General features: G+C 32.6%; 1 protein-coding gene across 6 annotated transcripts in view; it reads right to left on the reverse strand.

Annotated features, from left to right (window-relative positions):
* Positions 1–15,262, reverse strand: part of ATR (ATR checkpoint kinase) — a 136,248-nt gene that overhangs the window by 13,457 nt on the left and 107,529 nt on the right. For all 6 annotated transcript variants that reach the window (XR_005655772.1, XM_039876468.1, XM_039876469.1 and 3 more), the window contains 6 exons: positions 14,253–14,432; positions 9,965–10,107; positions 7,735–7,832; positions 5,638–5,870; positions 4,605–4,739; positions 414–614 (listed from right to left, as the gene is read on the reverse strand). Coding sequence is in view for 5 of the 6 variants with exons in the window: in XM_039876468.1 (XP_039732402.1) it covers positions 414–614; positions 4,605–4,739; positions 5,638–5,870; positions 7,735–7,832; positions 9,965–10,107; positions 14,253–14,432 (990 nt within the window). In the remaining variant the exon portion in view is untranslated. The remainder of the gene's footprint in view (positions 1–413; positions 615–4,604; positions 4,740–5,637; positions 5,871–7,734; positions 7,833–9,964; positions 10,108–14,252; positions 14,433–15,262) is intronic.

Here is a 15,262-nt window from a genome sequence, read left to right on the forward strand (position 1 = left end):
CTAGTAACATTTCTTTAAAAGTCATATCATACTTCAAAAAGAGAATCAAGCTCTTCCTAACTAAATTCCACTTCCTTTCAAAATACAAACAAAACATTGTATTCTGTTCTCTTTCTGTTCTCCATATTTAAGATGAGTATGGAAAAGTTAAATTATGAAAAAAATAAAGATTATAGTCAACTAAAACAAATATGAGCATATGAAAAATCAAAATACTACACTGAATATGGGATTTTTATCACTTAATTTTGTCTCATCAATACAAGAGTTTTAGTTTTCTGTATTACCAATAATTTTTTCTTTGCAAATAAAATTGATTTCGTCTCTTAAAAAAACTTTTAAACTTAATTTGAAATTTTTAATTTAACTAAATTTAAAAAACATAGTTACAGTCACACAAAACTGAAGTTTACCATATCATCAAAGCTTGAAATATAGGCCCAATGCCCAGGAAATGGATCATGGTTAGCATGGGTACCCGGAATTGATGGAAGAGTAGGTATCATGACTGATTGTAAAGGAATGAGGATTTCACTAAATGTTGCTTCTTCTACCAGCTTTTTAAGCATTTTAAAATGAGTGCTCATGCTTAATGTGCAACTACTTCCATCCACCTGGAGGGGAGAAAAAGCACATTTTAATTTCTGTTTACCTTGAATTATGGAACCCTTAATTTCACCCAAAATAAAATTTCACTTCTACAATATCTTAATTAAAATGACTCTGCAGTCTATAGTTGTCTAAGTATTTTTTAAACATCATCTCATTTTAACCTATCTGTACTCTTTCACCTTATCAATACTGATGCCTACATTATAGTATTGTTAAGATGACTAATGGAGACACTTAGAGGCCTATAATCAATGATCAGATATTATAAAATCCAGAGAGCTCTATAAAAGCAAACTTTTTTTTATACCACATCTCATTTGGCAGCAAAATGATACCTAAATTTATCAATGCAAAGATTAAAATATTTCACTACAGAACTAATTATTGTATCTGATTATGATATTCGATATAAAGCAAATGTACTGTATGATCTTTAAAAAAGTGAAAAATTCTGAATTCCTAAATGTAGCTGGCCACAAAGGTTTCAGTTCAGAATTAGAAACTTGTACATGTAAAGCACTTAGAAAAGTGCCAGAAAAATGTTAGCCATTATCATAACACTGTTTTTGACAAGTATGTGAAAGGTTAAATAGAATTAATGAAGATAGCAAAAATAGATTACTCTTTCAAGATGTTTATTGATGAAGGGAAGATAAGAAATAGATGATCTGTGCTTTCTAACTTATAAACAGTTAATAGAGTATCTGCAAAGTGAAATCTAGCTTTTAACTTATAGAGTCTCTTTCTTCCTCCTTATGTCTATGCCTACCCCACCTTTACCTTTCCTGGACATTCTTTAGGGGATTTTCCCCTCCAATTCCTTAGTAGAATAGTGAGTCACTCCTACAAGCATGTCCATATTTTAGTCACATCTAATGAAAAAAGTAGTTACTACACTAATAATAACCACCTGCTTAGTTTCTTATGAGACTTATGGGCACTTCAGGGCAGGAGAACAAGTCTTATTCATCTTTGTCTACCTTAGCACAGTGCTTGTCTCATGGTAGGTAATGAAATGTATACTAAAAGAATAAAAACCAAAGCTCCATCTCTCCTCTCATATATGCAGGTTAATGTATACAAATTATGAAAGTTTAAAGATATGACAGAAAAAATCAGACAACTTTAATTAACTGAGTATTTTATATACTTATATTTTTGTCTTATTTCATATCCTCTATTTAAAATTATTTTTAATAAATATGGATAATTTCCTCTCAGAAAATTTACATTAAGAACTTTTAGAAATTTCAAAGAAGCTTCTGGTCAAGATGGTGGAGTAGGTAAACTCTGAGCTTGCATCGTCTCACAACCACATCAAAATTACACCTAAACTACAAAACAACCATCATTGAGAATCACCTAAAGTCTAGCTGAACATAAGTACAATAACTAAGGATCTACAGAAGAAGCCATGTGGAGACTGGTAGGATATACACAGCAGTTGACCTTGGCTTAGACCAGAGCCTTTCCCAAGAAGCCCCAGAATCAATACACCTGGCGGCTAGCCTCAGACCACACTAGAGCACGAATCAACCACCTCCACAAAAACAAACATACCCAAATGGCAGACTCAGCAGGCACCAGAGCCCAGCTAAAATGAAACCTGCTTCATGGGTCAGCCCCTAAACAACAGCTCCTGCACTGTAGTAACAGCCAGTCCTCACAACCAATCAGCCCAAGGGTCAACTCCACCCACTGGCGTGCCAACAGCAATCAAGCCTCAATTAAAACAAGAGGGCACCCAAGACCCACTCAAGGGGCAGACCTGGAGTATATGGCTCAGATGATCAGGGAGACTTCACCACTGGGCCCCACAGGACACCTACTACATAAAGCCACTATACCAAGACCGGGAGTCATAGCAGTCCTACCTAATACACAGAAACAAATATAGGGAGGCAACCAAAATAAGAAGACAAAGAAACATGTCTCAAATGAAAGATGAAAACGAAGCTCCAGAAAAAGAACTAAACAAAATGGAGATGAGCAATCTACCAAGTGCAGAATTCAAAACACTGGTTATAAGGATGCTCAATGATCTCAGTGAGAACTTCAACAAAGAAACAGAAAACATAAAAATGGAGATAGAAGGCATAAAAACGAACCAGTTAGAAATGAAGAATCCATTAGGTGAATCTACAGTAGATTAGAAGACGCAGAGGACGGAATCAGTGATTTGGAAGATAAGGTAGCAGAAAACACCCAATCGAAAAAGAATCGAAAAAGCAAAAAGGAAAAAGAATCCAAAAGAATGAGGACAACATCAAGCTTACCAACATTTGCATCTTGGGATGCCAGAAGAAGAGACAGAGTAAGGAATTGAATAATTGTACATTATTCAAGAAATAATGATGGAAAACGTCCCTAACCTGGTGAAGAAAATACACATACTAGCCCAGGAAATGCAGAGATGAACCCAAATAAGATGAACCCAAAGAGGCCCATACCGAGACACAGCATAATTAAAATGCCAAAAGTTAATGATAAGGAGAATCTCAAAAGCAGCAAGAGAAAAGCAGTTAGTTACTTACAAGGGAGCTCCCATAAGACTGTCGGCTGATTTCTCAACAGAAATTTTGCAGGCCAGAAGAGATTGGCATGAAATATTCAAAGTGATGAAAAGCAAGGACTTACAACCAAGATTACTTTACTCAGCAAAGCTATCGTTTAGACTCCAAGAAAAGATAAAGACCTCCTCAGACAAAAAAAGCTAAAGGAGTTCATTATGACCTAATCAGTATTATAAGAAATGTAGAGGAACAAGAGAAGGATGAGAAGGAAGAGAGGGAAGTGGAGAGGAGAGGAAGGAGGATCAAAAATATGAATAAAAAGGTAATACTACATATCTATCAACAATTACTTTAAATGCAAATTGATTAAATGTTCCAATCAAAATATAGGGTGGCTAAAAGGTTAAGAAAACAAGACCCTTACATATGCTGCCTCCAAGAGACTCACTTCATATCGAAAGACACATGCAGACTAAAAGTTATTTCATGAAAATATTTCATGTAAAGATATTTCATGAAAATAGAAGCAAACAAACAAAAAAGCTGAGGTAGCAGTATGTATACCAGCAAAATAGACTTTAAAACAACGGCTATAATAAGGGATAAAGAAGGACCCAGTAATTCTATTTCTGAGTATTTATCTAAAGAAACCCAAAATACTAATTCAAAAAGACATATGCATCCATATGTTCATAATGGCATTATTTACAATAGCCAAGATATGAAGGCAACCTGGATGTCCATCAACAGACGAGTGGATAAAGGAGAAGTGGTGCATATACCATGAAATATTATTCAGCCATTTAAAAAAGAATGAAACCTTGTCATCTGCAACAACATGGGTGGACCTAGAGGGTATTATGTTAAGTGAAGTCAGATAGAGAAAGACAAATATCATATGGTTTCACTCACAAGGGGGATCTAAAGACCAAAACAAATAATACAGATACAAACTCAGATACAGAGAACATTTTGATGGTTGTCAAATGGAAGGGGAATTGGGCGGATGAGTGCAAAAGGGGAAGAGATTAAGAAGTACAAATTGGTAGTTACAAAATAGTTACAGAAATGTAAAGTATAATATAAGGAATATAGTCAGTAATACTATAATAACTATGAAGGGTGTAAAATGTGTACTAAATTTATTGGGGTGATCACTTTATAAGTTTTATAAGTGTCTAATCACTACATTGTACACTTGAAACTAATATAATATTTTATGTCAACTGTAATTAAAAATAAAAAAATAAAGAAATTTGGAGGATATTTGAGGGACATGTATTAGAAATTTCAAAAAGTTTTATTAAGATAAACTGCACATAAAGTATACAATTTGATAACTTTTGATATATGTGTGTACCTATGTATGTTAACATTTTAATTTAATTAATCGAATGAAAAACCCAGCCAAAATTACATAAAAGTTTTTTATAAAATTATTCAACATTGGTCTATAAGTAGTAAGATTTATGATAATACCGGTTTATTGCACAATTCTAGAAGCTTATCTGTTAGGCGAGTTGCATCTCCAACAAATTTTTCTAAGGATTTTTTCATATGAATAGCTTTATTTAGGATTTCCTTGCATCTGTTCACTCGCATGGGATAAGAAGACTGTCATAAAAAAAAGGTAAATGCAACTTTATACAAGATTTTAAAAAGATAACAAAACTTCTAATAAAAATCAACTTAAAAAGTATTCGTGATGAGAATTTATACTGATACAAATTTTCTGGAAATCAATTTGGCAATACTATCAATAGCCATAAAAATACTGCTATATTATGACTTAGATCTACCTTGAAGAAATAATTAGGAATGAGAATATAGATGTGTCTAGATGTATTACAACAGTGAAAAACTGTAAACAACCTCAATGATTAATAGTTAAATAAATTATAGATGGCTAACTACTACAGAATTTTATACAATTACTAAAATTGTGTCTTCAAAGAATATTTAATAACATTGGAACATGCTTATGGTAACAAGTAAAAATATGAAATTACATATCTATGTAATTTAAATTAGAGCTAAAATATGCATAGAAAATAAACACACAAAAACACATTAATGAATAGTAGAGTGATTTATATCTCTATGTATTCTTGAAATTCTCTATTTATTAAATATATTTATAAACTTGCGAAGTTCCATTAATAATGTAACTAAATTTTTCTAGTATTAATAGTTCAGGTACTTTGGACTAAAACACTTGGGGGAAAAAAAAAAGGTTGCCATTTTACACCAAGCATTAAATGTTTATAGACTTCCTAAAGATAAGGCATGCTGAATTCTCTGATTTTAAACATTCTAGTCACTTCATTTAATGATAAATATTTCTGAATTTTAAAAGGAGACATAATACTATAATTTGTCTTTTTTAAAGTATTTAAAATGTTTTGCTACAAAATTTAATATGAGAAACCCTAGAACTTGCATCTACATATTAGCATTAAGTAATCAATGCCACATAAAGTGGAAAAAAACACTTGTGTGATTAATATATTACCTTTGACACAGCTGTCATCATCCACATTGCTTGCTGAGGATAGGCCAGAAACACTTTGGCTATAATTTCCATTAAGACAACAAAAACTTCATCATGAGAATGGCAAATTCGGGAGATCAATTGTGAAAAAGCAGTCAAAAACTGATAGGGAGCTAAGTGATTTGTGTGCTCTGTGATCACTTTGTTTATTTTAGCTAAATCATTTCTCATTTGTACACGATCAGAGCGCGCAGCTGGAAGAAAAATCAAAAATAAAAAAATAGTAAAGAATAAAACAGTATACTGGTTCATTTCACAGAAGAAAAATCTTGTTTTAAAAAGAGCTTTAAGATATATAGTAGTTTTGCTTTCCATGGTTTCAGTTACCTGCAGTCAACTGCTGTCTGAAAATTATAGAAATAAACAATTCATACGTTTTAAATTGCTTGCCATTCTGAGTAGCATGATGAAATCTCATGCTATTCCTGCTCCATCCTCCCTGAACATGAATCCTCCTTTCATCCATTTTCTGCATGATGTACATGCTCTCTACCCTAGTATGATGAAATCTCATGATGAAATCTCATGCTATTCCTGCTCCATCCTCCCTGAACATGAATCCTCCTTTCATCCATTTTCTGCATGATGTACATGCTCTCTACCTAGTGACTACTTAGTAGCCACCTCAGTTATCAGATCAACTGTTGCAGTATCCCAGTGCTTGTGTTCAAGTAACCCTTACTTGAACAAAACGCAAGAGTAGTGAGGCTGGCAACTCAGATATGCCAAAAGAGTAGCCATAAAGTGCTTCCTTTAAGTGGAAAGGTCAAAGTTCTCAACAGTGTGGAAAGAAAAAAAAATCTTATATTGAGGTTGGTAAACTCTACAGTAAGAACGATTCTTCTATCCACGAAATTGTGAAGAAGGAAAAAGAAATTCATGCTAGTTTTGCTGTTGCTCCTCAAGCTGCAAAAGTTACAGCCATAGTAAGTGAGAAATGCTTAGTTAAGATGGAAAAGGCATTAAATTTGTGGGTGGAAAACAAAGACTTTAGCAAGGGATCCCCTGAAACAAGTGACATCAAGCCATTAACTGCAAGTAGGATTCAAAAACAGGTTTGGACTGAAAAGTATATAAGTTAGTGGAGAGGCTATATCTGCAGATGAAAAATCTGCTACCACATTTCTACTAGAGTTGAAGAAGCTGATTTGGGTTTGGTACTATCCATGGTTTCGTATATCCACTGGGAGTCTTGGAATGTATCTCCTATGGATAAGGGGGGAAATATGGTATGTTATTCCCAGTTATAAAGGTAGATCACCTGCCAATTTGTGAAAAGATAGTTTTCTCTGCCCTAGTAGGAAAAAATATTTAGGGGCAATGAAAAATTCAAGGACCATTAATTTTCACTAGAAACAAAAAGAACAAACCACAATCCATTATAATTTTTACAATATATTATTTGGCTTAAACTAATATTTTTCCACATGTGTTAAGTCATTAAGGAGTGAGCAGATTTTCATTTGTAGGCCCTGAATCTTAACTACTTAAAAAGTCTACACTTAGGTATCTAAAAAACAAAACAAGCCAACAAATAAAACAAAACAAACTCAGAGATGTAGACAACAAACTGATGGCTGCAGAAGAAAGAGAAGTCAGGGGAAGGGTGGAAAAGGTGAAGAAGAGTAAGAGGTACAAATTTCCAGTCATAAAATAAAAAAGTCACAGGGATGTAATATGCAGCAAAGAGAATAAAGTTAATAAAATAATAATTTTGTACAGTGACAGATGGTTACTAGACTTATTGTGGTGATCACTTTGTTAGGTATATAAATGTTGACTATGTTGTACACCTGAAACTAATATAATATTGTATGTTAACTACATTTTAATAAAAAGTCTATGTTTAGTCTTTCCCCCTTTTAGCATTCAGTTTCTTACTCATACATAAAATCTTTTTTAAATTTATTTTTCAATTACAGCTGACTTTTTGAAATCTATAAAATCTTATCAAATTCATTCTAGCTTTTAATAAGTTAGACTGTCAAGCCAAATCTGATTTTATATGAAAACTATACTTCTTCTCAGTTCCTTAAAATTTTACATACAAAATTATACCTTTTTCCCATTCATATGCTTTAGCACCAAAATCAAGCCATAGTGATAACATCCGTGGCATTGATTGATATATGAATTGATTTCCATACTGTAGAGATCTGCAATTATACAAATACATTATTAACATAGCGTTCTTTATGTTATAGAAATAAAATTAAGATTCAAACTACTAACTGAGTAATAGATAACCTTCTGACAAAAATTATGGTATCACTATTTCTTCCTAGTACAGGTTATTTTTTAATCCTTTCTCTCTTTTTCTTTCTTACTATATTCCTCACTAAGCTCTATATTGCCTGTACCAAAATTAATACAAGTTATGACCTAGTTAAAGTCCTGTCAATACTTCTTACAAATTGTCCTTAAGATCTCGGCCTTCATTTGCATTCTATGGCCATAAGCCTAGGTCAGGCCCAATGACTCAATTTCTGGGAATTTAAAATAACTCAATCTCCTTAATTCTACATTTCTATCCTTCAATAAATTCTGGACTAAGGTTCCTGAAAGTCTAGTTTTATGCTCTCCCCTGTTCAAAAACAGAAAGCAACTACTTATATATTAAGACTATGAATGGCTCTGCCAGAGATTCAAATATTCACAATCTTGTTTCTTTATAACTTTCCAATTTTAGTCTTTCATTATTCATCAGCATATTTCTTCCATCAAGTCCAATTTCCTCACTATACTCTGAACAAAACCAGTCAAACCATGTTTTTCTGCCAAATCTGTGAAAAGTTAGGAATGTCCTCTCCTTCTTGAATTTAACTATCTTTTAAATCCTACTTTCTTTATGAGGCCTACCAGACTTCTGTAGCAACTGCAGTACAAAGAAGTATACTTTTGAAATTATGAAGCCAGTGGCTTGAGTTATGACTTCAGATTTGCCCAAAATACATGACTGTTGGACTCATTAGGCTTATTTTTGCTATCTTCCTAATATCAAAAAGAAATTTCTGATATTTATTCCAGTTATTTTGATCCGATCACACATTCTATCACGTACCATTATTTAAATGTTTTAAGTACTTAAGGTTTCTTCATCTAATTGAACTGTAGCTCCTTGAGGGCAAATACTGATGCATAATTAGTAATAATACGGTATTTCAATCACTCAGGATCTAAGTCTAGATAGCTAGCTGAGTTTATTCCTTTAAGCCTCCAAATGTTTTAAGTACTATGAATAAAATATGTTCTAAAATAGCCTTACCTTCTTAAACTATATTTTTAAAAATCTCACACAAGCCTAACAGTGTTATGCATTAAGGACTCTTGACTCTGTTTGAGAAGAAATGTATGAAATAAATTCTATATACCAATGAACATGATATATGCTAATAATGAAGAGCAAATAAAAGCTATTACTCATTTTAGAAAAGAAAAATGTATTTAATAACTGTCCTCTGCTTATGCTTCATTTCAAAATGCCAACAACAAGCAATTAATAATCATTAATAAAATTAGGTTTGAATTTTCTAAAACTTGAATTGTATTTCGGGAAGAAATGCTTTGGCCAAATCTTGCAATGCTACCATCACTGATGAACAAATATCACTTAGATTCCTGAATATATTGAACTAAGAAGTCAAAGTACCTAATAACAAGCAACTTAAATAGATTTACTGCTCTGAAGTAAGTTACCCTTCAATGTAAAGCAATGATACATGAGTATGATAAGAAGAATGAGTAGAATGTCATTAATACTTCTTAGGAATTAATAATTTGTGATAATATAAACAATACGAATGAGAATATACTGTTTGACTATAATACACTAATATATGAAATTAAGTTATATTTCAACTGTCACTTAGTGATAAGCTCTTTCTACAAGTCTAATGTCAAAACTATTTTCATATATACAACTTCTTAGCAGAATGAGCTGGAAGAAAAGATTCCACTAGCAATTAAATACAGCCACTAAATATATTAGATTTAGGGTTTTCTGGACTTCTAGGAAGGGGATTCAGGGGATGAAGGTCTGAAAGAGAAGTACACTTAATTTTCATTGTATATTCTTGATACTATTGAACTTTTTAAAAAAATGCATGTATTACTTATTCCAGTAAAATAGTTATTTTTAAAAGGGAAGAAAAATTCTATAAAGAAAAATTTATATCTCATCTAAGGTGACAGGTTGAATCATTTGTAAAGCAGAAAACATCCTGAATATGCGAGTATCAATACAGTCACCCTGACATATTTAATCAGCAAACTCAGTTCTCACACTCACCTTCCAAAATGAAGGAGTATGTACCGAATGAGATCACCTTGCTTTTCCATTTTGTTGTCTGTGACCATGGGCATTAACTTGTCATAGTACTTGGCAAGGTAGAAATGCCCATCTTCCCACTCTGGCAGGAACAAGGTCACGTCCTATAAAAGAGAACACAGGATACTCACCTAAAAAAAATCCCACTATGCAGGGAAGTAAAATATGAATAGATGATTAGGGATTGAAAGTATGTGACCCATAATTAGGCAGAGCAGAGTCAAAGCATGCTGACTCTTTGATATGATAAAAATAGCTACTTTCTTACAAAGATTTTCTCAGGATGGCTGGTTGGTTCTGGTGACTGTCCACTAAACAACATTTCATGATCATTTACTATATAAGAAAAGAAAACTCCACTGCCACTTTATATGATACATCAAAATAATTTGCAGATGGATTAAAGTATTTTATGTATGTGTATATATGTGTATTTTTATTGTAAAAAAAAACACCTCAAAGGAAGGAGAGGTAATACCAAAACTCCGAAAGGATACTATTTTAAAAGCATAAAAATGCCTTTTTAAAAAAATCGCACCTTATTTTTCTTTAATATCTCTTAAACGTTATTGTCTTCTTTCTTACCTCTTTCATAATCAGACTTCTAAAAAGAATTTTACACCTTACATTCATTCCTCAAACTATTTCCTTTGGGATTTAGTTTTCACCACTCCACTAAAGCAGATCCTTAATTCCAAAAGATACTTTCCAATTCTGATCTCATTTGAACTCTGTTAAGCATCTGTTTCTGTTGTCTACCCCATTTTCTCTTTGAAACACTTCATTCCCTTGATTTCCATGAGGCTACAACCTTCCAAGTTTTCTCCTACCTTTCTGGCCACTCCTACTCAGTCTCTTTTGCCATTCCTCTCTGTTTCCTTGCCCTTTAAATGTTTGTGTGGTTTATTAATTTTTAAATAATATTATGTTAAATGTGATGGAAAATACGCAGAATGGCTGACTAAAAATCTTTTAAAATCAATTTCCATTCTTAATCTGAGCAAGTTTGAGAACATAGTTTAGACTAGAAACCTTAAATGCTATCTTGAGTTTCCTCTGATTCTATTCAGGAAAACATGCAGATACAAAGCTGCCTGTGGAGAGAAATTACATAACTAGATATATGGAATAGATGTTGGATTTATGTGCCCAACCAGCCAAAGGGACAAGGCAGCCAGTGTGCCTCTTCCATCTAGTCAAAAGAATGGGGATTGAGAGAAACTGATTAAGGTTTCTTTAAGGAAATGTTTTTTTTCGATCTGGGTTTGATCTTTCATTATTTCATTATTTCATTCATTCATTTCGCCATTCGTCATTATTTCATTCATTTCATTCATTTTCACATTTCATTCATTTCATTTATTCATTCATTACCATTTATTCATTATTCGGCCCTGTTCATTCATTCATTCATTCATTCATTCATTCATTCATTTCATTTCATCATTTCATTCATTCATTCATTCCATTTCATTTCATTATTTCATTTCATTTCATTATTTCATTTCATCACATTTCATTCATTTTCATTCATTCATTTTATTTCATTCATTCATTTATTTCATTCATTCATTCTTCATTCATTATTTCATTATTTCATTCATTCATTCATTTCATCATTCATTTCATCATTCATTTCATTCGCCGCTGTTCATTCATTCATTCATTGTTCATTCCAGCGTTTCCTTCCTTCCTTCCTTCCTTCCTTCCTCCTCCTCCCTCCTCCTCTCCTCCCTTTCCTCCCTCCTTCCCCCTTTCTCTCTTCCTTCATTCTTTTTTTTCCTTCCCTTCTTTCTTCCTTTCTGGTTTAAGCTTTTAAAATTTTTATATAGAATACATTAATCTTACATGTACAGCTTGATCAGTCATCACCAAGTGGTAACACCTATACAAGAACTCTAGAAACATGAGTTCCCCGTTCACCCTCCCAATCACTATCCCTTTCCTTTCCCCAAAAAATAACCACTACTATAGACTGAATGTTTGTCCCTCCGCCAAACAAAAATTCATACGCTAAAGCTCAATGTCTAATGTGATGGTATTTGGAAGTGAGGCCTTTGAGAGGTGATTAGGTCATGAGGGTGGAACTCTCATGAATGGAATTAATGCCCTTATAAAAGAGACCCCTGGAAGCTCCCTTGACCCTTTCCACCACGATAGGTTATAATGAGAAGATGGTAATCTATGAACTGAGAAGCAGGCCCTCACCAGACATAAATTGGTCAGTGCCTTAATCTTGTACTTCCCAGTTTCCAGAACTGTGAGAAATGAATGTTTGTTTAAGCCATCCAATATATGGTATGTCTGTTACAGTAGCCCAAACAGACTAAGACAACCACTATTTCTATTTCTAATATAATTTTGTTTTGTCCGTTTTTGAACTTTATATAAATGGAATCATACTAAATGTATTATTCTGTATCTGGCTTTTTTCATTGGACATTATGTTTGTAAGATCAATCCAAGTTGTTGCATGTAACTTTGGTTTGTTGGTTTCATTGCTATATGTTAGTACTATGATCTTTAGCAGCAAATGCCAAACTGTTTTCCAAAATGATTGTACCAATTAATCTTACAGCAGCATTTTATGGGAGTCTAAATGCTCTATAGCCTAACATTTGGAACTGTCAATCTTAAATTTTAGCCATTTTGACAGGTATATAGTGTTATCTCATAATGCTTTTAATTTGCATTTATTCCTTTTTACTACATTTGACATTTTCTTTTTTCTTTTTTGGGGTCATCTATATATATTTACTTCTGTGAAGTTTTCTATCCCATTTTAAAATTGAGTTGTCTGTATTTTTCTTATTAGTTCTTATTATATTATAGACATGAGCCTCTTATCACTTATATATTGCAAACACCTTGTAATCTATGGCTTGCCTCTACATTCTTAACAGTATCTATGGATAAACAAAATCATAATTTTAACTTAGTCAAATTTATCAATTGTTTCTTTTACGGTTAGTGTCCTTGGTCTATTGAAGAAGTCCTGACTCATCTCTAGTTTGAAGATACTCTCCTATATTATTATTTGGGAGCTTTATTATTTTGTATTTCACAAAATTAGATCTATAATCTATATGAAGTTCGTTTTTGTTTATGGTGTGAGAAGGTATCAATTTGATTGTTTTTTCCCTGATATCCAAATGATACAACATCATTTATTGAAAAGACTATTCCTCACTATTCCACAGTATTATCAGGAATTTGTTTCTGGATTCTCTGTTCTTCTTTTCCATTGGTTTATTTGTCTAATCTTACATGAATACAAAATCATCTTAATTAGTATACCTTTATAATAAATCTTGATATGTATGCTAGTTATTCTCAGTTTGCCCCCTCCAGATATACTTGTCACACTTTACCTTTTTCTATCCTGCTGTGTCCCAAAAGATAGACATTGATGATTTATATCAATGGACATTATTTGCCACGTCCCCCACCCCCCGCCCCCGCACACATTATTCTTTCCTTAGAAGTTATCTCTAGCGGGTCCTCATAGTTTTGAGTTATTCATGTGCACCACTGTCTTCAAAGACTTAGGCAGCTTCCTACGCGGCTCTAAAACTTTTTGCCTATTTAACTTCTTAGTTAATCTGCCTCACAAATTCTAGCTACTAGCTATTACTTTATTATTTCCTATAGTGTATATTCTTTGTTATTTTTACTTTTTCTTTTTCAGTTCCTTTTTTAACTCTTTGAGATGGATATTTAGCTCATTAATTTTGGAGCCTCTATTTTTTTCTAATATGTGCAAATAAAAAATTCATTTCAAGAATGGCTTTAGAGGCATTCCACAGGTTTTAATATGTCATATTTTTATCAATCAAAGTATTTTTTAATTCCCTTTGCTATTTTTTCTTTGACCCATGGGTAACTGAGAAATAACTGACTTGTAATACCATCCATGTATTAGCTTAACAACTAATAAGGAAGTTATATATTGCGCTTGTTGAAAACTTTTCAGACTAGGGTTTAGTTAACTTTGGGGAGTGAGGGTGATTAGGGTGTGTTGTAATGTGCTAATAATATTCTACTTCTTGACCTAGGTGGTAGTTTCATGAATTTATTTACTTTAATTCCTCCAGCTATATACTCATGTTATATACTCACTAAAAAGTCAAAAGAGTTTCCTGGCTATTTTTATATCTGTATTCTTCCATATGGACTTTAAAATTATTTTACCCATTTTCAAAAACAAAAAAAGAGTTTCTAATTAAAACTGCATTATAGATATAATTACCTTATATTTTTTCATAATTGCATTGCTTTCAAAGTTAGCTGTTTCTTCCATAAATCGGCCTACTAGTAGCATAGCTCGACCATGGATTAACATGTTCTTACTCTCAGTTGGGGTTTTATTTTCAGGAAAACATAACTCAACACCCTTTTGAAGAACAATTAGTGCCTGGTGAACATCACCCTAAAAGAAAAATGGCAACAACCAGCTTTTAAATTTAAGAACATATTTACATTTTCTGAAAAACAAATAAAATTGTTAGGATTTAAAGTTCATTAGATATTTTATGTATAAATTCATTTGTAATTTTACGTTTAGCTCTTATTTCCGTCCTAAGAAAGGAAAATCCTAAAAAAGAAGCAGTGTTTCATTTCATGAAGAACTCATATTTATTCATTCATTTACTCATTCATTTCATAGTTAATCAAAGTGCAGGGAACTTATATATGTATATGACTGGGGATAAACAAACATGAATAAATCAAAATCTCTGGCTTAAAAAAGTTCACAATCAAGTGAGGAAATAGACTATGTAAAATAACAACACAATTAGCTAAGTGCTATTAACTGAGGAATATACATGTGTATTATGGAGGAAAGAAAAAGGAATCCCCTAAAAATTATCTGAAAATATAGAAAAATGGAGGAGAGCAGCAGTCAGGAAAGGTTACCAAATGAGGAAAATCTGAATTAGGTCTTAAAGAATGAGAATAAATTTTCATGGCAGAGAATTCAGTGAAATACATTCTTGGTAGAAGGAATAATAATTTTAATTGGGAGAAGGGTAAGTAGTCTGGTTTTAGCTGAAGTCTAAAGGGTTTGTGAGATGGTGACAAATAAGACTGAAGAAGGAGACTAGGACTCAGTCATAATGGGCCTTGTGTACTTCCTAGAGTTCAGACTTAATTCGAAAGGCATGAAGAATATTTTGAAGGATTTTAATAAGGGGAGCAACATGATTCAACATATTATTTCAGAGAGACCACAGGCAGCAGTAAAGTATATACAGAAAT

Source organism: Pteropus medius, unplaced genomic scaffold (genome assembly GCF_902729225.1).
Source record: "Pteropus medius unplaced genomic scaffold, Ma_sr-lr_union100, whole genome shotgun sequence".
Lineage (NCBI taxonomy): Eukaryota > Metazoa > Chordata > Mammalia > Chiroptera > Pteropodidae > Pteropus > Pteropus medius.